This window comes from Poecile atricapillus, chromosome 7, assembly GCF_030490865.1.
Source record: "Poecile atricapillus isolate bPoeAtr1 chromosome 7, bPoeAtr1.hap1, whole genome shotgun sequence".
In the NCBI taxonomy this organism is placed as follows: Eukaryota; Metazoa; Chordata; class Aves; order Passeriformes; family Paridae; genus Poecile; species Poecile atricapillus.
In genome coordinates, this window is record NC_081255.1 from 4,350,947 (window position 1) to 4,378,914 (window position 27,968).

The following is a 27,968-nucleotide window of genomic DNA, read 5'->3' on the forward strand; positions in this document are numbered from 1 at the left end:
GGCAGGGTTCTGGGGACCAGCATGGAACACCAACGAGACGGGCTCCCGGTTCATGAAACCATTTATTTATTCTGCATGGGAACAAACTCAGATCCAGAACAGAGATCCCCAAACAGAGGCCGAGCAGGGGTTTTTGAGGGACAGAACTAGGGTGGAGTTCAGGGTCAGGGACCACTAGAAACACAGCAAGGGAGAAACCCCCAGGGACTCAAACCCAATCAGAACCCCTGGGCCGCCCTTCACAAGGGGTTTGGGGTGGGACAACTTCATCCAGGGCTCACATACCCATTCCCCAACACAGGGGGTCATAATTCACACACATGGCCTACAGCCATGCCTCTCCTTTAACAATGCTCATCTGAAACTAACTCTTGGCCTCCCCGAGGCACTTCACAACACACTGACTCACTGTGAACTCCAAAAGCACAGATGGGAAATACTTTTTTGGGTGTTAATCAAAGGATCATAGACTCATGGAATAGTTTGGGTTGGAAGGGACCCTAAAGCCCATCCAGTTCCACCCCTGCCATGGGCCAGGACATATTCTGCTATCCCAGGTTGCTCCAAGCTCCATCCAGCCTGGCCTTGGACACCTCCAGGGATCCAGAGGCAGCCACAGCTTCTCTGGACACCCTGTGCCAGGGCCTCCCCACCCTCACAGGGAACAATTCTTTCTTAATCAAAACCTGCCCTCCTTCAATTTAAGGCCACACCCTGTTTAGCAGGAAATGATGCATCAAATGGTACAATACAAATTAGAAATAAATTTCCCATTTCAGTGTATTTCAAAACACTTCAATTTTAAATCTATTACAGCAAAACAGAAAAAATGTGAATGAATGGAAGGGAATTCTAAGGTCTTCTTTAATCATCATGAAGGGCGAAAGTGATAGCATTAATAATGACTTAAAATTCCACTTTTTAGATGGAAATCTAAAGGGGAGTGGGTGATCACGCAACACCTTGGTGGACCTGGCCGAGGTTCACAGCACAGTGTAAGAGATGGTCCGAAGATTCCCTCATGTCTCACAACCGTCTCAAGGACAGAGACTGAGACCCTGAATATCACAATATTAGTTTGGGGGTTTGGGCCTAGCTGAGGTGGATGTTTGCTAAGTGATTGTTTGCAGGTGGTTGCACGGTACACTGCCCTCGTTCCTGCTGGTGAGAGGAGGCTTGTGCATGGTACCCTGTGCAATGGGTTTCCACGACACATTGCCCTCGTTCTTGCTGGTGAGCAAAGACTTGCAAGGTGTGGTTTGCTCTGTACCCTGCACCTGCCCCCTGTGCAACGGAATTCATCACAATGATCATCAATCTCCTCTGGTTTTGGCCCTGCACCCCTCGCTTTGCAAAAGACTATAAAATTATACCCCAAACTTACCTTCCTTTGAGATCCCCTCAATGGACAGAAGACTCTGCGTCGTTGGACGGCTGAGTGGACTTCGATGTTGGGAGCTATAATCCCCTTATTCTATTTTTCTTATGCTTTGCTTTCTCTCTTTTCTCTCTATCTCATATTAGTGCTGATGAGCACTCAATAAAGTGTGTTTTGCTGTTTAAGTCCTTGGTTTGCTGATAATCTTTTGTACTCTAAGACCGACTAAAAGAACCACATCACGAATCCCACCGTGCGGATCGTGACACACAGTCACCGCTGTTTCAACACCACCGTTTCAAAACGAAGTCTGTAAGTGAAAGTTTTGCACGTGCAAATGTTCGCGAGTACTTGCAGGGAATGAAAGTGTTTTGTGGTCACACCTGCTGAATCAAGCACCTTGAGGAAGGCATGTTCCCACAGTGACGCCCACCGCCGCCGCCACAGCAAGGAGTATATAAAGCAAGGAATATCTTAATGCAAATTCCATTTATTTGATTGCTATTTTCTGCCACATCAGTCGCTCACTCCGGCTCCGGCCAGGCGCTGCCCGCCCGCCTCTCTCCTCACGGCAGCACCCGGGGCTCCTCCGTCCCCTCGGCCCGGTCACCGCAGCTCCCAGAGGGACGGAGCCGCCGCAGCCCTGCCACTGTGTCCCCTCACAGCCGCTGTGCCCCCTCACAGCCGCTGTGTCCCCTCACAGCCGCTGTGTCCCCTCACAGCCGCTGTCCCCTCACACAGCCCTGCCCCCTCACATAGCCGCTGTCCTTCTCATGCTCCCTATCCCTTCTCACAGCCGCTGTCCCCCTCACACCCCTTGTCCCCCGCACGCCCCCTGTCCCCCTCACAGCTACTATCCCCCTCACAGCTACTGTCCCCCACAGTCCCGGCCGGCGCCTGGATCCTCCTTAAGAGGCGGTGGCGGCGCGGGCCCCTCCCCGCCCGGAGCGCGGAGTCGCCCGCGGCTGGAACGGGAGCGGGAGCGGGACGCGCCCGGCGGAGCCCGGCAGCCGTAAGCGCAGGGTGGGAACGGGGGTCACCGGGGCCGGGCGCGGCTGGAGCGGCCGTAGGGGCGGGCGAGGAGCGGCAGCGGCGCCGGCGCCGGGGTCGGGGCCGGCGCGGAGCCGCCCCCGCGGCGGGACAGGAAGGTCCGGCTCGGGGGCGGCGGAGCCCCCAAGAGGAGCAGTGCCTGCGCGGACACCCCCGGCCGCGCCGGTCCCGCTCGCTCCAAGGCGAGGGCTCCGAGAGGTACGGGGGAGGCAGCGCGGGGAGAGCGGGGTGGGAGCGGGACCGCGGGGTCCCTGCACAGGTCCCGCAGCTCCATCCCCAGCCGGGGCGGGGGTGCGTGCTCGGACCCTGTCCCCGCGGCTGGCACTGGCACGGGCACCGGCGGTGAAGCTGTCGGCCGTGGGAGCTGTGGGGAAGTGCGGCAGGGTGGCTGCAGAGGGAACATATCACAAAAAGTGTGCGAGAGCAGCTTTTCTCATGGGTCTGAAGTGAGAGAATGTCTAAGAGTTCCTGGTCACGGCCTTTAGCAGGTTTCTGTTCAGTTACATTGGTGTGATCACGGACCAAAATCACAGAATGCTTTGGGTTGGAAAAGACCCTAAAGCCCTTCCAGTCGCACCCACTGCCACCTTCCACTATCCCAGGTTGCTCCAAGCCCCGTTCAGCCTGGCCTGGAACAGCCTGGTTTTCACGGGGCTCTCTGTGCCTCTTTGGGACCAGGCTCCCACACTTACAGGTGCAGGGTAATTTGCTCTGTCCTGCCTCTGGCCAGTCCTTCTGCACCGGCACAGAAGTTGCTGCCTCAGTGGTGGGACCAATTCCTGTGCTGGTGGTCGTGCTCCCCCCAGCAGCTCAGGGGTTTGCCCTGGGGAGCTGGTGTGAGTTGGAGCTGCTGGGCCTGTGTGACCCCTGCCCAGAGCTTGTCCACAGGCACCTTGTGCCTTCCCTTTGGGGAAAATCCCTTCCACTGCCTGAATTGCGGAGTGTGGAATTTCCCATATGGGTGATGGGATGCAGACTCCCGGTTAAAGCTTCCAACCCCTGGGCAAGAGCAGTGGTGTGGTAGGACCTGTAACTGCAGTGGATGTTCCTGGCAGAAGATGCTATTCTGCACCTCAGTGGGGTGAGATGCATGTGAAGCTATTGATACATAAGATCAGCTGCTTTGTGATTACCAAGAGCTGTTCAGCCTGCTAAGGATTTCAGATAGAAAGCATGAATCTAAAACTGATGTGTTTATTTTATTTTCTTTTTGTTAGTGAGAGGTTTCCAGTATATAGTGTGGAGATAAATGCTCTTCTAGCACTGTTGTCTCTCCAAATCTTCATGTTGGCCCTGTCTACTTTTCTGCACTCTCTTGTTCCCCTATGGCAGGGATCCATAACAAAAGCAAAATGCAAATATTGATTTATGCTTGAATCACATAAATTGATCTCTTCCTGCATGACCAGTCAATCTTCACTGGAAAAACACCAGTTTTTTGACTCTTGGCACCAAGTGCTGTTTATGACTCGTTTTTCTTAAAAAAATTACAAAAAAAGCAAAAAAAAAAAAAAAAAGAAAAGTTATCCAATGCTGCTGTGTGACTAGGGTTGCATACTTGATTTCAGCTTAACTTGAATATGTTCCATTGAACATTGTTATCCTAAGTATAATTTTTATGGCACTTTGAATAGCTTACTTTTGCCACGTGGCCTGAACCAGCTAGAATGGGAAATATTTCAGGTTTTGCAATAGTTTTTCCCTGCAGTTCATGAATTTTCATCCTACAAAGAGGAAAATCACCAGCATGGGGTGAACACTGAGTATTTCCCTCAGAGGTATTCCTGCAAAGCCACTGAGCAAACTTCACTGACACTTTGGATAACCTCAGTTCTTCCTGACAATGCCAAGGGCTGAACCCAGTGCAATGCAGAAATTACCTCCTGGGTGCACATTGCTGCAGGAATAATGGGAATGGCTCTGTTGGAGTGTTTGAATTAATGTGCAATATTCAGGGATGTGGGAACCTTGGTGACTTCCATGTGGGCTGGAATAGGACAGTGTTGGCAGTGGAACTGGAGACTTGGGAACTTTGAATTCAAATCACATGACGTTAATTGAATGGCTTTGGATGGAAAATACCAGGGATAGCAGCAAGTAGGATCCAGAGAAGGAGGTGTCTCCCCTGTGTACTCAGAAGTTCAAGTATATGAAAACTAACTACAAAATATGAAAAAATACTTAGTTTTCCATGGAAGATTTCTAGCTCAAGGGATAAAAGCCCTGAGTATGCTATGGTCTGTGGTGAATTTGGAGTTGAGAGATTAAATTCCAATTTACTTTTTACCTGGCACATAATACTGCTGTGGAGCAGTCTCCCTGTCCTTCAGGGCACACATCCTCTGTATCTGAGGAAGGGCAGTATCCTTGAGGGAGCAAAACTGAATTCTTAACTAATTGTTTAGTTGACACTGATGGGCAAGTATGTGTCAAAAATATTGGTGCCTTACAATCTGGACATCATTTAAGCAATAAAAGCAGGTCCTTCCTTACAGCTCTGATTCAGCTAGGGATTCAGCTTCCAGTTAAAGCCTGGGGCCCACTCATGAGACACACTTTCAAACTGTGTTTTCAATTGGTCTGGCTTTATTTCATTTGTTTCTTTCTAAACAGAAGCTCCACATCATTTGTGGAAGAATTTGTCTTTGATTTGATGGGCAAGAGCAGCAGGATCTTGCTGCAAGATGATGAACTCTTGTCTGTGTTTGCTGTGGCACTGTGATGTAACTGTGTCTTTCTCAGTAATCTGAAAAACAAATCCCAGAACCTGCCTGGGTAATGGAAATTACCTCATCACTGCCCTAGGTTATAATAACGTGATGTAGTAACAGAATACTTTCAAAAGAATTCTTCCTTTTTTAAAAAGAAGAAAAAAGCAGGCCCTCACTACCTTGGTATTCAGACTTTCCTGAGAGTTTTCATTTACTGTTTACCTCAGAGAGATGACCCAAATTTCCTGACTGTACCAATTTCCAGTAGCCTGTGTGTCAATGTCTGGAGCAGAGTTACTCAGCCCATGAGGCAGGGATGGAAGGTGGGCTCTAGGACAGGGGAAAGTGGTCCCCAAAGTAAGACCAAACTAAGCACCAAAAGCTTCCAATATTTTCTTTTATTTTTTAAAACAGACTGGGAGGAAAGCAAAAGGAACTAGTGAACATTTAAACTTTAATTTTTTTAAATGAAAAATATTGTGGCGATACTGCAAGTGAGAATTCATGGACATTTTTGAGAAATATCAATTAGTTCTCCAGCTTGAACACATTGTGGAGGTGTCCAAGGCCAGGTTGGATGGGGCTTGGAGCAACCTGGGCAGGTGGAAGGTGTCCCTGGCCATGGCAGGGGTGGAACTGGATGGGCTTTAAGCTCCCTTCCAACCCAGATCACTCTGGGTTTCTGTGGTATTATATAGAATGACACAGCTCCTGTAAAAAATAAGCCCACAGTGTTGGTGAGGGGAAAATATCAGCCATATATTGATAGATGTAGAGATTTGATTAGTTTTCTCATGGGTTTATTATGGGTTGTCAGCAGTGGTGCTTCCTCAGCCTGTGCTGCTCCTGTCTCAGCTGGCCAGGGGACACTGCAGCTTTTCTCTCAGAACGTTTTCCTTTCCCAGAGAGTGGGTTGTGGGGATGACACTTCCATCTCAGCTCATGCTTTTGCTGTGTGCTGGTAATTCCAAGACTCTCAGCATGTAGGGAAGGATGTTTTTGGGATCTGGACTGAGTACAGCTAGAGTAGGAGTCAGTGTGGGAGTGTCTCAGACTCTTTAAGTGATCCCTGGAGGAAAAACAGGTGTTTCCATGATAAAGTCCATGTGATTTCAAACAGATATTCCCCGAGAGCACCGAGATGATGTGCTGGGAGTGCCCTTTGCTCTGTGCAAGGAGCACAGTATCTTGGGGTTGATGTCAGAGCTGGAGAGAGTGGTGCCTGTGGTGTCTCTGAGCACTGGGATGCTGTCCAAGCTGCACAGCTCTGCTGGCAAGCCCTCCTAAATTGTGATGTTTAACCTCCTTCCAGATGAATGGTTGCACTGGTAACTTGGAGAGAAGGACACAAAGCTGTTTTTGCTCCTGATAACAACATTACTTCAGCTTAGAATTCTGAACGTGTATTTTTCAAAATGTAGCTAAGCCTGCAAACAAAAATCTTTGTCTTTCCATCTTTCCAGCTTCCCAAAATGTGCAAGTTTAGGAAGGAGACACAAAATACAGGGTCAAAAGCTTCCACACAGACAAGTTCTGAACTATTTGAGGTGTATCAGTCACATCTGGTTCTTTGCAGTTACCCGATAATAAAGCTGACTCATCTTTGATATTCATCTGGTATTTTCTTTAGAATGATTTCAGCATAAATCAGTAAGACTCTAATTTCTTTTCCTACTAGTATTATCAGTGCTCATATCCTTTGCCAAGATGTGTAGGAATGTGCAATTCTACAATAAACTATCCTTTTACATAAAGGTCCTTATTTTCTGTAAGTGGCAGTTCCAGTCACCAAGGGACTGCATTTTATTAAACATGCATGAAGGACAGGACAGGACTGGTAAGTGAAATATTGGGACAGATGGAGCTGATGGAGTAAGAATTGGATGTCCAGGTTGTCTCATTCCATCTGCTCCATGGCCTTTGCCAGACCAATAAGTAGAAAGATTTGGCCTTACAGTTTTGGTGTGAAGTTACTTTTGATTTGGTGTGCTTTCCCCTCACCCTCACCCCCACTACCATGTCTGTTTCTCAAGGGTAGGGATTATAAATAGGGTTTAATTACTAAAACTGTGTTTCTCATTCATTTAACTTAGTGCACTGTCAAGTGGATGCTAAAAAGAAATACTCCCAAGCAGAGGTTTCATTTTGTTCCGTTTCAGGGGAAGCAGAACCTGTGGATGACTGCACTGAACAGAGCAGCTCTGGCTGTGGCATGCACCATCACTTTGCATGCTCCATCCCAAAAACTGTGCCTTTGGACCTCACATGCAAAACTGGAGCTCTATGCAAAGCCAGCAGCTGCTGCCTGATCTGGCAGTCCTGGAAGAAACAACGTAAAACTGCATTTTGGGGAGAAGGTGGTTCTCGACCTCTGGAATGTGACTGAATAGAAACTTTCTGGTTGATCCTCTTGTGTTCTGGTTTTCAAAACTAGCCTATAATTGAGAATTTTAAAAGACTTTTGAGGCACATCTGTACTGTAATTTGATCAATATGGGTATGTGTTTAAGTCAACATTCCAATAGTGGTCATCTCTTGTCCTAGACAATTTCTATAAAATACAGAACTATTCATGTGCTGCTGTTCTGTTTGAATCTTTTTCCTCCTTCATCCAAGCAGAACCGATAATGAGTTTCTAACCATAGAACATAACACTGAGTGTAACACCCCTTTATCTCCTGACAAAGGCAGGACTCTAATTTTCACAAACCTGGTGTTTTTGGACTCTTGTATTGTGAAGAAAAAGTAGTTTTCCCTCTGTAACCAAAGCCCTATAGCTGTGTCTTAAGGACAGTGCTGGAAAAACCTGACATAAATGGGAACAGGAGATTGTACAGCTTCTGGGAAGCAGGTCCTGGCTTTCCCTAAATCTAAAGGATTTTTATGGGTGTATGTTTGTTTCAATGACAATACTTTCAGACTCCCTGCTTTTTCCCAGCACTGTAAGATCCCCATAGGGAGCTGCTGTGAAGCCTGTGCTAATGGTAATGAGAACCAGCTCTTTGCTAATGGCAAAGCTTGCCAACATCTTGCATTTCTCTGGCATTTTCCACTTGGAACAGCACATGTCCATACAGGCTTTCTTGGTGAGTGATTGCATTCACCTGGGACATGCTTCCAAGGGTTATTTTGCTTTTTGTACTTAAATGCCTTTTTCCAAGAATTCCAAATGCATTAACTCAGTGTGCTATTCAATGAGCCCTTCAACTTCCCTGTGGCCTGGAGAATGCAGGTTAAATTTTTAGAAGGGTGTTTTTGATATAGAGAAAATTATATTGGATATTAGGAAGAAATCCTTCTGTGTGAGCGTAGGAAGGCCCTGGCACAGGGTGCCCAGGGAAGCTGTGGCTGCCCCTGGATCCCTGGAAGTGTCCAAGGCCAGGTTGAACAGGGCTGACTTGGAGCCACCTGGGATAGTGGAAGATGCCCCTGCCCATGGCAGGGGTGGGTGGCACTGGGTGGGCTTCAAGGTCACTTCAAACCTTCTATGATTCTGTGAAATTAAACAGCTTCTTTTGAGGCATTAAATCAAATATGAATCAAAATCTGAAAGGAATGGTGTGGGCCAAGGCTGTTCTCCATCTGAGAGTGACCTTTCCTGGCTACTTAGTGGCTCTTTCCATTTAAGTGCTGTTTTGAGTAAAAGTGGAGTTAAGCTCTCCCCCAAACAGTTTTATTTAAACTGATGTAGTTCTCTTCTGACAACCGCATGCTTTGGCAAGTTGACATTTTCTTTATAAAAAATGTTTTTGAAACGTGCTCAAACACCTGCACTATGTGATCTCTGCCCTGTAACGTGTCAGTGATTTCCCTTTCACCCCAGAGACAGCATGTCCATGGGTGTTTAATATGCTGAGAGAGAGTCTGAGTTGGCAAGGGAGGTAGTAAGCCCTCAGTGTCCTAAGAAATAGTTAAATTAGAAACTTAGGTAGTTTGGTAAGAGAGTAGTCATAGTTGATTAAGTTTCCTGAACCAATCCTCTGTGCCTCAGAGAGAAGCATGAAAGTCCCCCTTGTGTCCCAGATTTTGCAAAGCTCTTTTAACAAGGGGATATGTAAATTTGGGGTTTCTTCCTCCCTTTGACTGTTGTCCTTTTACTTTTGAGATCATTGTTTGCAGCTCCTTAGTGACTGAGAGTTGCTGTATCACACTCCTGAAGTTGCTGTGTTTTTCATGGGTTTTGTTACTTCTCTGTTTTTTTTTCTGCTTTGTGTATCCACTGATGGAATTAACCTCCTGGTACTGGTAGAATCACCAGTACCAGGTGAAGAGAATTAAAGAGAAATTTACTTTTTTTTTTTTTTTTTTGGATTATGATAGAGAAAATTTTCCAAGAATTGTATAAAGATATTATTTTCAGTTTTAATTCATCTCCAAAGCTTTAGTTGGGAATGTTGGGCATTCATTTGTAGTGGCTTCAGTCCTTCCCTTTATCCTCTCAGGGCCTGTGTGTCTCGTGGATAACAGTTATCTAAAAATGAAGTGGCACCTGATGCAAAGCTTTCTTCCTAAATCAGCAGGGGTGGCACTGTAGATCGTGCCACAGCTTGGTGTTTTAACTGTTGGCACTCTGACTCTGTCTGAAATGGTGAGGCAGAAAACTGATGCCCTTGGGAAAGAGCAGGAGCAGGAACTTGTCTGTGGGGCAGGGCTGGCAGAACTGGCCAGGGAACAGAGAACTTGGGGAAGTTGTGAGAGCCACAGCACAGGAAGAGGAAGGAGCTCAGGCAGCGGCAGAGAGGCACTGCTCCCAGTGTGGTCTCTGAGCAGGAAGGTGCCACTGCTTGCCCTCTCCAACAGGACAGGAGGGTGGAGGAGAGCTCAGCCAAGTCTTTCGGAGAAAATCAAACCCCCTGTGCAAATGCTTTGCCAAGATGAAGTTGTCTTCAAACACAAGCTGGAAGCTCAGGAGCTGCTTGCTCCTGAGAGGTTGTGGCTGCCCCATCCCTGGAAATCTCCCAAGACCAGTGTGGATAGGACTTGGAGCAACCTGGGATAGTGAGTGGCATCCCTGTGGGTGGAAGGAGATGGTGTTTAAGGCCCATTCGAATCCAGATCAGTCTGGGATTCTGTGTAACAGCTCAGATCCAGGGCTGAAGGTCTGCTTGGCCAGCAGCTTGGCTGTGTGGAGCCAGGTGGGGTTTGCTCCAGGTCTGGCTTTGTTCAGCAGCCAAGGGCTGGATACAAGACAAAGATCACTGTTATGGAAGTACTTAATCTTTCCTCTCAAAAATATAATGTATGTGTTGGGCATGTCTGTGTTTGTGTCTGTGTGTAAAACATATATTTATGTTACTTACTCAGACTCCAGCTTGTCAATAGCCATGAAATATTTCCATATGAATTTTACTCTCAGCATTTAAAGAGGCTGAAAAATGTCAGCGTCAGAAATTTGTTCATGACTACTTTTACTAGAAAGTCCAGACAGATTTCCTTGAGTCACTCCAACTTTGTCATGCTTTAAATGCTGTGACCATAGAGACCAAAGGAAGTGCTGCACAATTGTCCCCTTGGCTGCAGTGACCAGAGCTAGTGTTTGGAGTGAAGAGCTCAAAACCAGAAAGCTGAGTCACATTGTGCAGACATGACGAGTGGGAGATGACAAAACACACCTTGTGCGTGCAACCCTTCCTCCAGCCTGGCAGTGCCAGCAGCCTGGCTGGGGCTACAGCCTGTGCCAAAATACCAGGAATCCTGAAAACTAATACCAATTAAACTGAAAAAGAATGAAAAATACATTAGAAGGAAATATTTACCTTATGTTCAGCTAAATTTGTTTTACCTGCGTTATCTGACCAGAAGCTAGCTGTTAAATTTTACCAGCTTGTTCCATTTTTATCTGTTTTTGTTGGGTTTTTGTGTGAAACCACTGCTTAGCTGTATTACAGAAGGACTGTCAGCTGCAGTTGAAGCCTGAGTGCATCAGGCACCTTTACATGTCGGATTCTTCCCCCAAAACCCCATAAACACTTAAATAAAAGCTTACTCTAATGTTTTCCCTAGAGTTTTTGTTTTTAAACCATTCCTACTTTCCCTTTGCAGGGAAGCAAAAGAAGGGGAATGAAGGCATAGATAAGTTAAAGATATGTAAGAACCAAACCCTCATGATTTTAATAAAATCTTTAAAAGGCATTGGCCCAGAAACACTTAGAAGTTGGCTGAGCTAGGTGCTGTCCCCAAGGGACAGGAATGGATTTGGAATGAGATTTTTGGAGGCTGATTATAGAGCTCTAAATCATGCAGCAACAGTTCTTTCCGTGGTACCAGTGAGGCGTCTGGAAAGGGAATCCTGAGGTTTTGGCAGGTTAAGAGCAGGCAGCTCTTAACCACAGTGCAGCAGAGCAAGTGGAAAGTTTTGCCAATGCTCCAGGTAAGAAAGAAATGCAGGGGAGGTTTTTTCCTTCTTTTCCCCCCTTCACAGAAACATTAAAGGAATATAGTCAACAAAAAGCTCTGCCCAGTCAGGTGTTGTAATTGAGATGTCTATCACTTAATTTTAGGAGTTCTTGCATAACTGTTTGCATTTCTGGCAAGACTTCGGAAGCTGCCACTGGCAGTGAGGTTTTCCATTTTAGAGAGCCTGGCTCTGGGTACTTGGGGCACCCAATATCTTGAGATTTGAAAGTGAGCCTTAAACTGTGCTTCCAAAGTGAAAATACCCTTAAACAAATAACTGACAAACATCCCTGGAAGTGTCCAAGGCCAGGATGGACAGGGCTGGGAGCAACCTGGGATAGTGGGAGGTGTCCCTGCCCATGAAAGGGGTGGCACTGGATGACCTTCAAGGTCCCTTCCAACCCACATCATTCCAGGATTATACGATGGAAGGTTTGTTTGTGGAATAACTAGGTTCCAAATTACTACTGGATAGAAATGTTGGGCACTTTTCCATCTTTTCCTAATTGCACTGTGCTCATAGTAAATTACCTGCAGATATGATCTTGAAATGACACAAATAATAGGTGGACTTGAGTAGTGCATTCTAATTGTTTTAGGTCTGTATCCTAATAATTATTTTTCAAGTAGCTTCCATCAGATTTTTCATGTTTCTCTTTGTTTCTTGGCTTTCTTGCTGGAAAACAAGTGAGCTGCTTCCCACATAAACCTGACCTACTCAGTGGTGATTCCTGGTCAGCTGCCTGAGGTTTTTTGATGAATTTTGAGACTCTGCCATCTAAACTCTCTGCCTTGTGGCTTTGATTTCTGTAGCAAAGGATAGTGATTGCCATTTTTACAGAGTATTCTTGGCATCTCTCAGCTGAGTTTGTTGTTCCCTCTCAAGGCTGTTTTTTATTTCCAGTGCAATATCAGTTGAAGTAAAATATGATGTTGAAGAACAGTTATTTAAAGGTATTAACTCAAGGGGCTCTTTCGTTCCTTGAATAAATGAACTCCTTTACTCTTTTGCTCAGTTCCACATTGAAGTCCTCCTGTGAGTTTGTCATACAGTGAGTTCACTTATGGTGACACGGGTTTTTCTCATAACTTCACAGGCTGTTGCAGCAAGTGATTCTTGTTAAATCTCCTTTGTGTAAGCAGGATAATTGTAACATAAACCATTGTGCCCTGAATCAATTGCCTCAGACTTGCAGATGCTGTCTATGGGGAAACTACAGCACGTGACTGGGTTTTCAGTCCAGGGAACTTCCATGGCCAACATGACACAGGTGTGGGTATTCAGGCAGAGATGCTTCCAGCCTTGTGAATATTCCTGGTGGGGAGGTCATTCCTTGCAGAATGTAAGATAGGGGGGATGTTTTGAATCCAGCCTAATTCAAGTTTATTAAAGGACCATGTCTGATGCCCCTGATTAACCAAGTCTTGCCTCCTGTAACATAGAGCATTATTCCATGTGTATGGAATATATGGAGTGTATGGAGTGTATCCAGTGTATCTGTGGCCTGATAATTTTGCAACTTTTGTCTTCCTCACTTTAGGCCTCTGAAGTAGCCTTCAGCACTAGAAAAGGTGAAATTTTACACTGGTGATTGTTGGGACTTTTCCGGAGTTTCAGTCCTGCTAGAGTGTTTACAGCCCTCCTTCCACTGTTGCTGTGTCACCTGTATTTTCAGTAACTGCTTATAGGCTGACAAGTCATCTTTAAAAAAAAATTTACTATCTTTTCATCTATTACCTCCCCTATAACAGGAAGTCAAGTCTTAAAATCTCCTGTCTAGCTATGCTATGTCAACTTCCTTGATAAGCTTCACCCCCTGGTGTCCTCTGAAAATGTGGCACAAAGGTTGAACTTTTTGTCCTTTTGCTCAGAATCCTTCCTCCCACCCATGCTTCCTTAGCAAGGTGTGGGGAGAGCAGTCATAGAACTGCAGAATCATTTGGGTTGGAAAAGGCTTGTAACCTATTCCCACCTTGTTACGAGCCCAGAGCATTTCCTTGGACACCTCCAGGGATGGGGACTCCACTGTGGACAGTCTGTTCCAATGCCTGACAACCTTTTCCGTGAAGAAGTTCCTCCTGATGTCCAGCCTCACAACTTGAGGCCATTCCCTCTCATCCCGTTCCTTGGGAGCAGAGCCCGACCAGCCCCCCGGCTGTCCCCTCCTGTCAGGGAGTTGTGCAGAGCCAGAAGGTCCCTCCTGAGCCTCCTTTTCTCCAGGCTGAGCCCCTTTCCCAGCTCCCTCAGCTGCTCCTGGGGCTCCAGCCCCTTCCCCAGCTCTGTTCCCTTCCCTGGACCCACTCCAGCCCCTCGAGGTCTGTCTGGTCATGAAGGCCTGGAACTGGGCACAGAACTCGAGGTCCCTCAGCTGTGCCAGCACAGGGGACAGCCACTGCCCTGGGCCTGTGGCCACATCAGGGCTGGGACAGCCCAGGGAACACTGGCCTCTGGTCTACCTGGGCTCATTTTTAAGTTCTGTCCCCAACACCCCCAGGGCCTTGTCCAGCTTTCCAGCCACTCTTCCCCTCAGCCTGGTGCTGCAGGGGGTTGGGGTGACCCAAGGCCAGGACCCAGCACTTGTCCTTGTTGACCCTCACCCCTTTGGGCTTGGCCCATGGGTCTGCTTGGCACATCAGCAGAACATCTACTTTTCCGTTTGTGGTGGAAGTGGAGTGATGGGTGCTCTACATGGAGTCAGAGGCTCCTTGTGTGGGAAGCCCTAAATCAAAAAATAACATTACAGTGATTTTCCAGGATGCTAGGGAAAGTCATGTAGAAACAGTATTTGTTATTTCTGTTATACAATCACAGGATCAATCTAACCAAATAAAATGCTGTAATCTGATTTGATAGAAATGGAGGGTGACATTCATACAAAAAGCCTGAGTCATTACTTAGCTTATTCTCTACCCCTTACTCTTCTCCTAATAGATTGAAACTTAATGACTGTGCTGGTGAATCACACTTATTATTTTTAAAATTGTTCATGTCTTTGATTTTTTTAAGAAGAATTGGACAGCTTGATATAAACAATCTCCATCTAATGATTTTTCTTACACTTGTGAAGACGTATTCTGGTGATGATATTGTGCTGTGTTTACTCATTTTCAGGTCTTTTCCACTCAGTGAGACTAACCCTGGAGTAAGCTTATGCTCAGCATGGGAAAAATCTCATTATTCTTATCTTTTGACATATCCTGTACAACTGAATTATCTGTAGGAAAGTACTAAGAATGAAAATGTTCCAGTAATATTCTCTGTCCGTGTATGTGTGTGTAGCTTCTTTTTGTGAGTTACTCTGTTACAGTTGGTCTTCCAAGTCAATAATCCCTTCTCTGCCTCAGTCTGTCACCTCAAGTGAGTATGAGCTGAGATCACAGAAGACCCTTGACTCGAGGAGTGATCCAGCTATCCACTGATAGCTTGGTACTGATAGCGTTTGAAACTGTGCCCAGCAATGAAACCCCCTTGTCCTGATAGGAGTTCATTTTTGGGTGAAAGTGGGATTTAGGCACTTAGGGAAAGGCTGGCTCTCCATGACAAGGCTGAGATTTATGGCAGCTGGAGAAAGGGAAAGGCTGGCTCTCCATGACAGGGCTGGGCTAAACTGTGTCCTGTGTGCTGTGTAATTTGTAAACTTGGACATTGACCAATAAAACAATGAGAATCAGAGGGTCATGGAATGATTTGGGTTGGAAGGGACCTTAATGCCCATCCAGTGGCACTCCCTGCCATGGGCAGGGATACTTTCCTAGGTTGCTCCAAGCCTTATCCAACCTAGCCTTCAACACTTACAGGGATCCAGGGGCAGCCACAGCTTCTCTGGGCACCCTGTGCCAGGGCTCCATCACTGTCAGAGGGAAGAATATCTTCTGTATGTTGAACCTAAATTTTCCCTCAGTCAGTTTGAAGCCATTCCCCCTTGCTCATGTCACTATAATTCCTGACACAGAGTCCCCCTCTGGCTTCCTTGTAGGCCCCTTCACATCCTGAAAAGCTGCTGGAAGGTCTCCACACAATCCTCTGTTCTCCAGTTAACTTAATCTCTTCTTTGATTACCTATGATATACAGTTAAATGGTCTGGCCAGCTTAGTTAATGTTGGTAGTGCTGCCTGTGAGGTGCTTTTCCTTTACAAAGGAATGCTGTCAGCCCCAGCAACAGCACAGTTGCAGATAGTGTGATACCACCAGATATCAGGGAAACAAAACAATCTGTGTTGGGAATATCAAAGTGTCCTTGAAGATATGTTTAGAGGCGCTGCTTCCCCTGCCAAGGGCAGGGCTCACCAACCCCAGCTCAAATGCAGGATTTTATATGTGCTTGTGATACAGCCCTGAATTAGTTAGGATCAGCTTGGGGAAGGGGAGGCTGAAGGCAGAGCTTACTGGGGGCTGCAGCTTCTCCCGAAGGGACAGCTCCAATCTCTGCTCCCTGTGGCCAGGGACAGGACCCAGGAAATGGTTGCAGCTGGCCCAGAGGAAGGTTTTCCTGGATACCAGGAAAAGCTTCTTTTCCCAGAGGGTGATCAGGCACTGCCCAGGCTCCCCAGGGAATGGGCATGGCCCCAAGGCTGCCAGAGCTCCAAGATCATTTTGGCCAACTCTCTCAGGGATGCATAGGGTGGGATTATTGGGGTGCCAGTGCAGGGCCAGGGGTCAGACTGGATGATCCTTGGGGATTTCTTCCCACTCAGGACATTCTGTGATTCCATGAAGACTTTTCCATTAGGCCATGTGGGATGGACAGTGTGTAGTGGAGGTATTAAGAAAAATAATTTTGGGATCACAGCTCTATTTGCTGCAGAAGTTTGCAATAAACATTTTTCAAGACTTTCTTCACGGCTCTTGATGAGTGTAATCAGGATTTCTTGGCAGTGCTGTTTTTGGCTCCTCTGCCACACTACAATTTTTACATCTAGAAATCTTTGTGTGCTTTACCCAAACTCTATGGTAATGTAGTGCGAGCTTCCAGAGGGTGTGGTGTAATTAACTGATTTGAATTAAATCCACTGTAAGGGATTAAGTATTCAAGTAACTTAAACATCTGCTTTCCCTTGAGGTGTCCTGCTGGTACTGGGACGAACATGGATAGCTGTCCCTCTGCCAGCCCTGGGCCCCTGAAATGGCACCAGGGCCTGTGCTCAGGTACTTGCCTGTGGTTATCACATCCCGAGAGACTGATTAACACAGCAAGCCAGGAGCTCCCATGTGGAGTAACATGATATGGGCAGGGCTGGGATGTGCAGTGCTGATGGTTGGAGCTGTGTGGGAAGCTGGGCTCCAAGGCTTTGTGTATGAGGTCTCCTTGCTCCCTGGCTCTGCTGTCCCCGCTGAGAGCACTGCCTGTCGCCTGCACTCTGCGCGGGTGGTGGGATGCAGTTGTTGATGACGTGGTTGCATTTTTGTCCGTCTGCATGATCCTTGCCTCATCCAGCATGGAGGGCAGATGGCGCTTGGGGACTTGTCCTGGCCCTGTAGCCGAAGAGACTGTTGTCTGCAGCATCACAAATGCGCTTCCTGCAGATGTTGAAACAAATGAGGTGGGGGGTTGTAGGGAGACAGAGCATGATCTCATGTCTGAACCAGCTAAGGGATCATCTGGGGAGCTGGAACTCTGCCTTTAGGATGCAGGACATTAACTCAAACCAGGCTTTTCGTCCTGGGTCTAACCTGTTCTCTTATTTCCCCAGACAGAGCAGTATCCTTGGCTTGGTTTTGTGTATCCTCTTAAAGTGAGTGTGGTAGATGGCTGTGCACTTAGGCGAAATGACTATTTTCTTGTTTTACAAATTTACTCTCCATTATGGTATTTGGGTAGCTCCTCTTGTTCCCTTTCCTGGATTGCCTTCCAAGATGGCAGCAGTTCCTCCAGAAATGATATAGCTGGACACCTCTACCAAGATTCTCCAATGCTGAAGTCTTTCTTATTCACATTTCCTCAGATAAAGATGAATAAATAAATCCAGGATGATTCCTAGCCTCAAACTATCATTAGGTCTGACTGGAAAGAATAGTCAGGCATGACCAGGGAAGTGATGGAATTTCTGTCTCCAGAAGTGTTCAGAAAACATGTGGGATATGGTGCTTTGGGACATGGTTTGATGATGAACCTGGCAGTGCTGTGTTAATGGATGGATTTGATGATCTTGGAGGGCTTATCCAGCCTTAATGATTCAGTAACTAAAGAAAGGACATTGTAATGTTCTAGTGATCGTAATGAAACTAAATTTTTATTTTCATGCCTTCCTGAGTTTCTCAAGAGCAAAGGTTTGGGAGTGACATAAATCATCGTTTAGGGCTCATCCTGCTATTTCAGAATTTAGCATTAGGAATTACGCCCTTCAAACCCCACATAGTGCTTCACATCTTTTCACTTTGGAATTTCTGCTAATGGTTCAGGTCTGACCATGGTCCAGCTGGATCTGAGAACTGATCCTGTCCAGTTCCCAGGGTTTTTAGAGATGCAGAAAGGAATAATGTCTGTTACTTTGATAGTTGAAAACAGTTCTGATTTTGAAGGCCTCTGGTGGCCCCTGATCTTCACAGAGTGCTCAGAAAGCAGTGGCCTATGGAGAGCCTGTTGAAGTCACATGAAGTCCTGGTTTTCAGTTTGCCCCTCCAAGCTTCTGGAACATCTCCAGACAGCCAGGGTTGGCCAGGAGGGTACACACAGCTGCAGCTGGAATTCCCTTCCTGGGTTTACAGAGGGCAGTATTGCTGCTCCTGCAGAGCTCACCATCATAACTAGGATTGTAATGCATGGAAGCATAAACACTACAATTTACAGGATAAATGTAATTCCTCACTTCTTTTGTTTATCTGTAGAGCTGCTAGAAATGCTGGGATGACTGGAATTTAAGATACTTGATTCCTGCTCTTACCTGGAAGTAGAGGAAATAAGCACGAGAAATTTCTCCAGCTCAGGCAGGTAAATACCTTTATCTCCATAGCTTATGTGAAATTAAGTTCTTGGTTAACAAATGACTTGTGGAAGCCTTCATAAAGAGTAGGAATTTATTTGCTCTGTAAAATACAGTTTAAAAGGAACAGATTAATTTTATCTTCTTCTTTATTTATTAGTTAAAGGACCTTTCATACGGAGCTCTGTTCTGAAAAAAGGGGAAGTCTCTCCTGTGTGGAATTGAAATACATACTTGGCACTTGCCTTGAATAAACTAAGGGAAAAATGTCTATCATAGATCCTTATCAACACATTGTGGTAAGTAGCACTACATCTCTGGTATACATTGTCTTGTATAATGACCTCCCTGCTGGAAGTTACTCCAATGTTATGTGCTTATTTAGAGTTGTTACTATTTCCTTCATGAAGTGGTTGGTGTGTCTAGCTTTCTTCTTTACAGTGCAGTTTTGGGGTGGGGGGGGGACAGATTTGTACTCTTTTTCTCTTCATTAGTATGAATGGAGGGAAAAGCTGACAATTTGGGATATTTAGATATTAAACTGGTGTATATCACTAATGTTGGTTCAAAGAGAATCCTCAAAATGTATAGTGCGAGCTCTGAGTGAGATGATCTGTGCTACTCAGCAGCACACTGTTCCCCTGCTCCCTTCCTTCTGCTTTATTCCAGTTTTCAAGCTGCATCCTTGTCCCAGCTGTCACACCTTTGGGATGGCAGTGAGCCAATGGATCCAGCTAAATGAGCAAAAATCCGGTTCAATACAAAAAAAGACAAACTTCTCTTAGGAAGAAATCTTCCCTGTGAGGGTGGAAAGGCCCTGGCACAGGGTGCCCAGAGAAGCTGTGGCTGCGCCTGGATCCCTGGCAGTGTCCAAGGCCAGGCTGGACAGGGCGTGGAGCAGCCTGGGATTGTGGAAGGTGTTCCTGCCCAGGACAGGGGGTGAAGGGGTGCCACTGAATGGGCTTTAAGATCCTCCCAACCCAAACCATTCTGGGATTCCATGGAAGGGTTAGAAAATCCATTCTATGCTGTTGGAGCTGGCCCAAGGGGAGAGTGAGCTCAGCCTATGAAAGTGTAGAAATAGGAACAAGGGAATCAGGAGGGAAATGGGAGCAGAGCTGCCCTTTGGCAAGCCTGTGGCTCATCAGCCCCTGAATGCAGCTGTGCTGGAAGTGAGTTTCCAAAGCAAACACTGTAATGGCAATTCCTGCCCAAGCTGAAATGTGGAGCCACACTGGGCGTGTTCCTATCAGGGGCTTCTTGTAACAGTGCCAGGCTGGCAGCAGCAGCAGTGAGGTGTCCCCAGAGATAGCTGCCACATACTTGTCACAGTGTTTTACTTTCACGTGGCTAAAAATACTCCCTCTGCTTCCTAGAAGTGATCTCTTATCAACCCTGTGGTTTTTGCCCCATGCACTCACATCCTCCATGGCAGTGTGCAGCCAGAAGATGTCAAACTGGCTTTTACTCCCTCTCCAGTCCTGTGAACTGCTGGGAGGGACAAACCACAGGGTGATTTCTGTGTTAAAACAATACTGACTTAATTCCTTTCAGCATCAGTGCCCTCTCCTGGATGGATTGCTTGGAATGATCTGTACTTTTATGAGAGGTCTCTGAGGCACTTGGTTATGTTTTATTAAGTCACTTACATAAAAGGACTTTTTGATGCCAATAATCAACAAAATGGAGCTGACCTACATATATAATATAACAAATAAAAAGTGTTTTTAGTAAATGTAGTTACAACTCCCTAGGAATGCTGAACTGTTGCTGTGGGAATGTTGCTAATTCCAGAATCAACACTGTTTGTGAAAGAGCTGATCCTTTAATTGCTTAGAAAGTGAATGGAAATCTTTGAAGGTTTTTAATTTGAAAACTGAAATCCTGTGAAAAGTTTTACTGAAATTTGGAACAGTCATGGGCAGCAAGCTTACATCAATGCAAAAATCTTGGATTTAAATTATATTTGGTATTAAATTACTCAAAAAGATTCTGCATTTTCCAGAAGTCCTTGTGGTGATTGTTGTGTATTTTCTGATATTTTTTTTTCTCATTTTATGAAAGACTCTGAGGTATAAATTAAGATGTTCAGAAACCTGCTGCAGATACAGACAGAACTTACTATTACAACAATGCAAATAATTGAAGTGTGTGATACATCTTCATTTATTTTGATATGGGGGATAAATATTATAACAGTGATAAAAAGCACTTCAAGATAAAATTTGTATGTGGGCACAAAAGTTTGTCTTAATTGTAATACCCTGTGAAAGACGAGCATGGACTCCATTATATCGATTACTTAAGTAAACAGGCAAATATTTTCATTTGTCCAGCCCCATTGTTAGCTCAAGTGTCCTTAACATGAAGGAAGTAAACCCATTTAATACTTGTGCAGTCTGCCTGTGCCAGAGCTTCCTGACTGCTTGGCACACAGAATGCCAACGTCCTGGTGGAGCCCCACTCCGTGATTCAGCTTTCTGGAATATGACAAATGTGATATTGAACACATGCAAATCCCTGCCTTTCTGGGCACGTCTGGAAGGGCAGCAGGCAAAACCCTGCCTGTAATGTTACGGGAGATTGCTGGGTCCCAGCCCCTGGTGGGAAGGGGCTGGTATTTGTGTGCTCACAAATGTTTGGACATCTAAAAGAGAGCAAAGCAGATAATTAGGGAAATTTTACTAAGGGAAAGGAAAGCATTCAAAGGCGAGAGGAACAAAGGAGACAGGGAGAGCTAAGATGAGGTGTGAAAACAGGAGAGGCTGAACCATGGCAATTCCAGTCATGGAAAACCTTGTGGATTGAACAGTGAACACTATCCATCCAAGTTTCCGTAACTCAGAAAACCCATATTCTGACAGGGCACAGTGAAAACTTTTTGGTTCTTCTTTTCTCTATCAATTTATGGAGAAAGAGGAAATGAGATGAAAGACATGTAAAGCAAGATCACTTTGGATGGTGTATTTTAGTTTCTTAAATCCATAGAATCCCATAATGGATTGAGTTGGATGGGACCTTAAAGCCCATCCCACCTCACTGCCATGGGAAGGGACAACTTGCACTGGAGTTAATTCTGAGTTTTTGAAATTTGTAACCTGTCCTAGATTTTTAAAGGAATGTAGATGTTGCTCCTCTCAGTGTTGCAACGTTGAAGTGATTTATTTACCATCATGTGTTTTTCAGAAGTACTTGAGGAATTTGTACAGATTTTTATCAAGACTTAAGGTGAACATAAGTCACTTGAAAAAAGGCAGCTTAGTCATCTAAACTAGTAAGGGCTGGATTTGTAAAGACAATCAGAGTCAATACATTTCTCATGGTGTTTTCAGGGGACTTCTTCAGAACTCCTTCTGAAAAACTAATAAAATAAATTCTTCTGAAATATGGACATTTAGGCCTTTTGATCTCCTCAGAAACTGGACTCTAAGTGGAAAATTGCCTTAATTTCCGCTTGCACTTAATTTGCATGAAAAACATTTATTTTGGTGTAAGAAGAGATCTAGACTTTCAAGCTTCCTGTGTGTATCTGTGTATTTATTTTTCTTCTACTGAGAAGGAGATTGTTTATTTCAGTAGTGACAAATTTCCTCCAAGTGTATAACTATGGCCAAATATTAATAACTGTGTATAACTGTAATCCTCAGTGTGTTGTTCTGGGTGAGGCACAGGGAAAGAAGATACTGCTTTTCTGTTTTGCCAGGCCTCTGTGTTCTCACATGCCTTTCAGAGAATCCCAGTCCTAAACCAGACTTAATTTTCCTGGCAGTACAACAGCTGGAATGATGGGGGTTCTTGCTTAAGTCAATAAAAAGCAATTTTTTGCGATGGCATTAGAAGAACAGTTATCAGCTTGTAATAGAAATAGTGGTGATCTCTGTACTGCTGGGAGGAGAGCAAGGTAAGTGGTGACTTGGCCTTGCTTTGATGTTAGCTATATGAATTTAGGCATACGAGTTTCGGCATATGGGAGATGCAAGCAAATTGCTTCACAGAGTGCTTGTTGTCAGAAAGTATGGTGTAGTATCCCCCTTTTCCAGCCAGAGCTGTGGGACATAAGAATTGCACTTGAATTTCACCTATCAGGTGAGAACTAAACCCAGCACGCCCATGTCCCATCCTTGTTGCTTAATTATAACTCCTCTTCACTGTTAAATGCTCATGATCTCTGATTTGTGGTCTCCAGGGAGGACAAGCTCTTTCTTGACAGCTGAGAAAAAGGAAGAGGGTGGTGTGTTTGTACTTTGGGCTGTTTCTTTTAATTACAAGGTTGGATATGACAAAGGAAATGCTTCAGTCTGTATGAAGAAACTGAGGCCAGTTGTGAAACCAACTTCATCAATCTGACATAGTTGGGAGATAATATAATAGGGAGATAATAAAGCAGCTTTGAGCATTTTCAGACAGCAAACTGAAAATAGGGGGCAGTGAGCGCTGGTAGTCTCTGGAGAGTCATAGCTTGTAAAAGTTCTTGGGCCAGGGTAAATGACAGAGCTGGGATGACTTCACATAGTTGTGTTCCCAACCCTTCACAGATACCCATGAAAATCCCCATTTACCCTGCTGTGGAGGAAGACTCCTGACTTCTTTTGCCCTGTGGCGGGGGCAGAAATTTGTTCAGGGAGAAGTCACATCCTCCTTCCTCTTCATCCTTCTTGGAAGCTGCAGTGCAGAAGGTGATAGATGTCAGTCATTGGGATGTCTCATGCCAGCCCATGGAAGGCCGTTGAATCGGTGTTGCTCCTTAGGAACTCTGGGTTCCCACAGCTGAACCCTCTCTGCTGGGTCTGATGCTTTCGAGGTGACCAACATCCCACTGGGAGTATCCAGAAGAGTCTGAATTCCCATTTTCCTGTGGTTGCTGAACCACTTGCTGTGCCATGATGGTTTCAGTAAACGACATTGCCACAGTTTCCACCTGCCTGCTTATTTGGTCTTGGATCCAGATAACTCCTATGGCTGCCAGGGGAAAATTCCAGAGACAGACAGACAGTCCTGACCGGAGCCTCCAGCAGCTGGCAGAGCGTGGGGGTGATTACAGTCAGATAAAGCTGATAAACTCGGTGTCTGGGTCAGGCAGTGACTGCAGTGAAGTCACCCCCTGTATCACTGTGGACATTTTCTCCTGGATCTTTTGCCATGGGGATGTGGCTGTGCCTGTGGCCTTGCCTCAGGCTTCTGCAGGAGTTGTGTTGGTATCACTGGAGGTGCTTTTTAATGAGTCCTGACTCAAATGCCACTTAAGCACTCACAAGTCACTTTTGCTGTCTTTAGAAGATTAGTTTTGGCTTTTTTTTTTTTTTTTTTTTTTTTTTTTTTTTTTTTGTGAAAATGGTATGTAACCTACAAGACATTAAATTTTTTCTTTTTTCATATGAGAGGGATCCAGTTTGGCTCAGGTCTCTGGGTGTGAGCTGTAGACACAAAATAAGGAGGCTTGGCTGAAACAACCAGTTCTGGGGAAAAAAAAAAAAAAAGCAAAAAGGAAGCATCCAGATGAAAAAATAGCAGGAAAGCACCAGTCAGAGCCTGAATAAGCATGCCCCATAGCAAGGGTATGGTCTATGATTTTAAATGAATTTCAGTGAATTTCCTGATTGTGCCCTTCTCCCTGGTTGTTTTGGTCCCAGTGACTGATAGGCTGTGTTTATTTTAATGCAAGGTTGGTGGATGGTTAGGAAAGTATACAATTGTGTGAGACCTGATCCTTGATCGAATACCTCACATTTCCTCCCAATCTCTGTGTCCCTGTAAAGCCAAGTATTGGCTGCCCTGCAGTCTGCACTGGTGATTCTCAGTGGTATCCAGCAGGTTGGTCAAACTCTGGGCAATGTAGATAAAGCAACAATACCGCTGAGTTGGTGACCTCTTTTTATTAAGGCTTTTACTTTTTGTTTCTTAATTTCACATCTTTTCCTATTTCCCTGGTTTGTTGAGGACACACCTGCTCCTAGGCAGGCAGCTCCAGCTGTGTGTTTGGGCTTTGCAGGAAACGAGAACCTCCAGAAGTGCATGAAATGTGCTGGTAACTGTTTCAACAGCTTGCTTTGCACCTTCCTTACATTGTATTGAGGCTGCTTTCACACTGAATATTGATGGGTACTAGAAGGTACCGCATTAATTCTTCCCCTTGCTTTTGCAGTGTGCATTTATCTGCTCCAGAATACAGACTTTGAAGTAATTCCTGCCATTCTTTTTAGCAGGGGAAGGCAATTACCAAGACAAGCTGTAAAATACCGTGTTTTTATTTTTCCCTTGCTGTACTCAGCAAGGGAAAAATAAAAGTCAATGGTTCCTGCCTGACTAAATGCCTCAGAGCAGGTTCTGTGGTGAGGGGGAGTGTTGTTGGTTGAGATTAGTAGGTGTGGCTGCAGGAAAATCCAGCAGCCCCAGTGCAGGTACCTCTTGGTAAAGCTCCAGGGTGCAGTTCAGCTTTAGGATGCTCTATCCAGTATGAGTTTCCCTTACGTTTTGACTGGGTGACTTCCCTCTCTCTGTTTTTGGACAAAATGAAACCTTATTTTGATAGATAGGGTTTTTTTGGTTCTGGAGCTTAATCATCTCTCACTCTCTGACTTTTAGGTGGAACACCAATACTCACACATATTCACTGTGACAGTAAGGAAAGCCACAAATGTCACCAAAGGAGCCATTGGTGACATGCGTGAGTATCTCTCTTACTATTTTGCCTTTCTTCTATGAGCCTGTTGCTGTGGGCAGGGGGAGATGGTGAATCATTTGGCATTAAATGGTTGTTAGTGGGCTGGTGATGGGTTTCTGTCTGTCTTGTTTAAAGCCAGGGCAGCGTCCCAGTGTCACTGCTCACTCTCACTCAGAGAGCAGATCTGCCGCTCCTTCTTTCCATTGATCCAGAAGGGCTAAGTGAGTTGTAAACGATTTGCCTACAAGCCAGCAACACCTACAATTAGCTTTTTGGCTCGGTCAGAAGTGCTGTCTGAGTGCAGTGAAACTGGAAATTGCTGCCACCTCACAAGGCTGTGGTTTGGTGGGGAAAAGAAAGAGCCCAGAGCTCTGCTGAGTCAGTGCAGAAAGCAAAAAAAAATGTAAGGCCATTAAGTAAAAAAAAACACTCAAATGGGTCAGCAGATCTTGTGGGGGGGAGATGGATGACACCAGCACTTCTTCCTCTTTCTGGGAGGCTGCTGGGCCTCTGGACTTTGCAGCTGAACAGGAAACCACTAGGAAGAACAACTGATCTTCTCTTAAGGAGGGAAGAGGGAGAGACTATTGCCTGAATTTGCAGAAAGAATATTTCTGCTTCCTTGGGTCTATCAGCTTTGCAGCCAGGCCATCTTTCCCTTTTCCCAGTTCTCCCCGAGGCTTGCAGGCTGAGACAGGGAGGATGAGTGTGAACCTTGCCTCCTGCTCTCCCATCAAGCTGACTGGACATACAAGTGTTTCCCAACTCCTGGAAACTACTTTTGTGTCAAACTATAGCAGTTGCTCTGACCCACAGTTTTGCTTCAGGGGGTTTTTGTAATTGAAGTCTACTGTTGATGCTAAAATTGCAGGAGGGTTACTTGAGAGGGGGATATTCAACAGCCACTAGTACAAGGAAAGAGAGGGGAGCCCTGGCAAAGGGGAAAAGAGGGAATTGGGAGTCTATCATCCCCTGTGGGGTAAGGATCACACCAAGAAGATGCAGTGGTGTGTGTGTGTGTATACAGATAGATGTAATTTCATATACATGGTGGTCTTTAGATAAGACGACCTCAGGAAAAGTGCTGTAAGAGTGGAACAAGGAACCCATGAGTCTGTATGTGTACGAAGATGAGTTAAATGGAAATACATGGGTTCTACACAGGTTCTTGGATACCGGTGTCTGTCATGAGAGAGTGTGGGCAACATGGGAAAAAAGGGAGGTTGAAGTGATATGATATTAAAGGGAGTATGGAAAGGGCGATGAAAGCCAGAAGATCATGGCAGCTTTGTGCACCAGAGCAAATATGGCCCTATAGTATAAACTTCAAATATTACCTATCAATATAATTGTATTTTTTTCCTAGAAAAAAAAAATCCTCTTATCTTAGCATATCATCAAAATCAAGAAGCTGCTCAGGAAGAACATTTTATTTTGATAAAGCCTGCCAGAGTAATGCTGTAGGACCACTGAAACCTGCATGGCTTCTTGTCTGAGGAGGCTGCCGGAGTTTAGTAATCTGAGTCACCCCCAGTCTGAGGCATCTCTGGGTGAGCTTCCAAGGACTCAGGGCTGGTCCTTGGGGTCCTGGCAAATCTTCCAGAGCGAGAAAAACAGATTGTTGATTGTTTTGGTTTTTTTTATTTTGGAAAAATTAAAAGTGTTTTTATTCCCTGTCATGGGAGCCTGGCAGCTACTTGATCAAATGAATGATTGTGTTAATTACTGTGGGGAGGTGCTTGAAGCTGTGAGTGTGGAAGGACCTTACAGTTGATTGTGCCAACCTATATATATATATATATTTATATATATATATTTGTTTTATTTGATTTGCCAAAAATTGAACTTGTTGAGGGAATTGCTGAATTTTTCCATCAGGTCTTCTGTTTCAAGGACAGGAAGATGGCTGTGACAGACCATGTGTGAGCCCTGTTTGGGGTGGGTGCCTGAATTTCACTTGCCTCATGGACACTCCCAAGCTGTTGACTCTTCTGGGGGATTGCCCTTAATTTTTTCTGTTGTTATTATTCCAGGTTATGAACCAGAAGTGCTCTGGGAGCCAGAGAGTTAATTTTATATTGTGGAGTTGTAGAGGCCTGGGGGAACATGAGGGATTTTGTTTGTTTTGATGTTCTTTTTTCCCTATCAGCCTTTCCAAGACTTTCTGGAACAGCTCTGAGAGATTGGAGCAAATCTAAGTTTATGAAATATGCTGAAGTGCTTTGTCTGATATTTTTTATCTGGGGGCTCTGAACTCTACCTGTCCTGAAGGAGTTTTAGCTGGCAGGTCTGGTGCCCCACAAAGGGGGTGGCACGGAGGCAGTAACTCTGAATGGCAGTGTAAATGTTTGTGTCATCCTCAGGCCATTTTGTCATTCTGTGAATCCGTGTGTGGGGATGATAAATGAGATTTCCTGTAAGAACTCACCACCTCAGATGGTGGGGAGGGGGGCAAAAGAAGTTTGAGGGCAGACCTTTTCTTTCCCAGCAGTTCATTCAAGTCCCTTCTTATTTCAGATGTCTGCCCATTTACTGTTGCCTCTATAGAAGTCCTTTCTTTACTGGTGTCACTTGTTTCAGTTTTAGTGTCCCTGTCTGGGTGACTCCCATGTCCTGGATACTGTACTGTCAACATCCAGGTGATGCAGCTGTAGCTTTACAAAGGTTTAAATCCTGGTTTAGAGGCTGCTGCTCTGGTAGGTGTGCTCAGCTTCTTTCCAGGCTGGAAGGTTTGTGAGCTGAGTAAGTGCAGCAGATGGGTGCTGGGTGACCTTGGCTGGCTGCTCTGTCACTCCCTCTGTCAACAGGACAGGGAGAGAACATGACGAAAGGGTTAGCATGAGGACAGGG

At 45.4% G+C, this 27,968-nt stretch overlaps 1 protein-coding gene across 3 annotated transcripts in view; it reads left to right on the top strand.

The window, feature by feature from the left end:
- The first annotated feature begins 2,326 nt into the window (after positions 1–2,326).
- Positions 2,327–27,968, top strand: part of PLA2G4A (phospholipase A2 group IVA) — a 71,247-nt gene continuing 45,605 nt past the window's right edge. Inside the window, exons 1-4 of one of the 3 annotated variants that reach the window (XM_058843295.1) lie at positions 2,327–2,390; positions 18,363–18,465; positions 18,618–18,756; positions 25,040–25,121. In XM_058843295.1, coding sequence (XP_058699278.1) covers positions 18,724–18,756; positions 25,040–25,121 — 115 coding nt within the window. In that variant the 5' untranslated portion in view covers positions 2,327–2,390; positions 18,363–18,465; positions 18,618–18,723. The other 2 variants (XM_058843297.1, XM_058843296.1) reach the window with 2 other exon arrangements.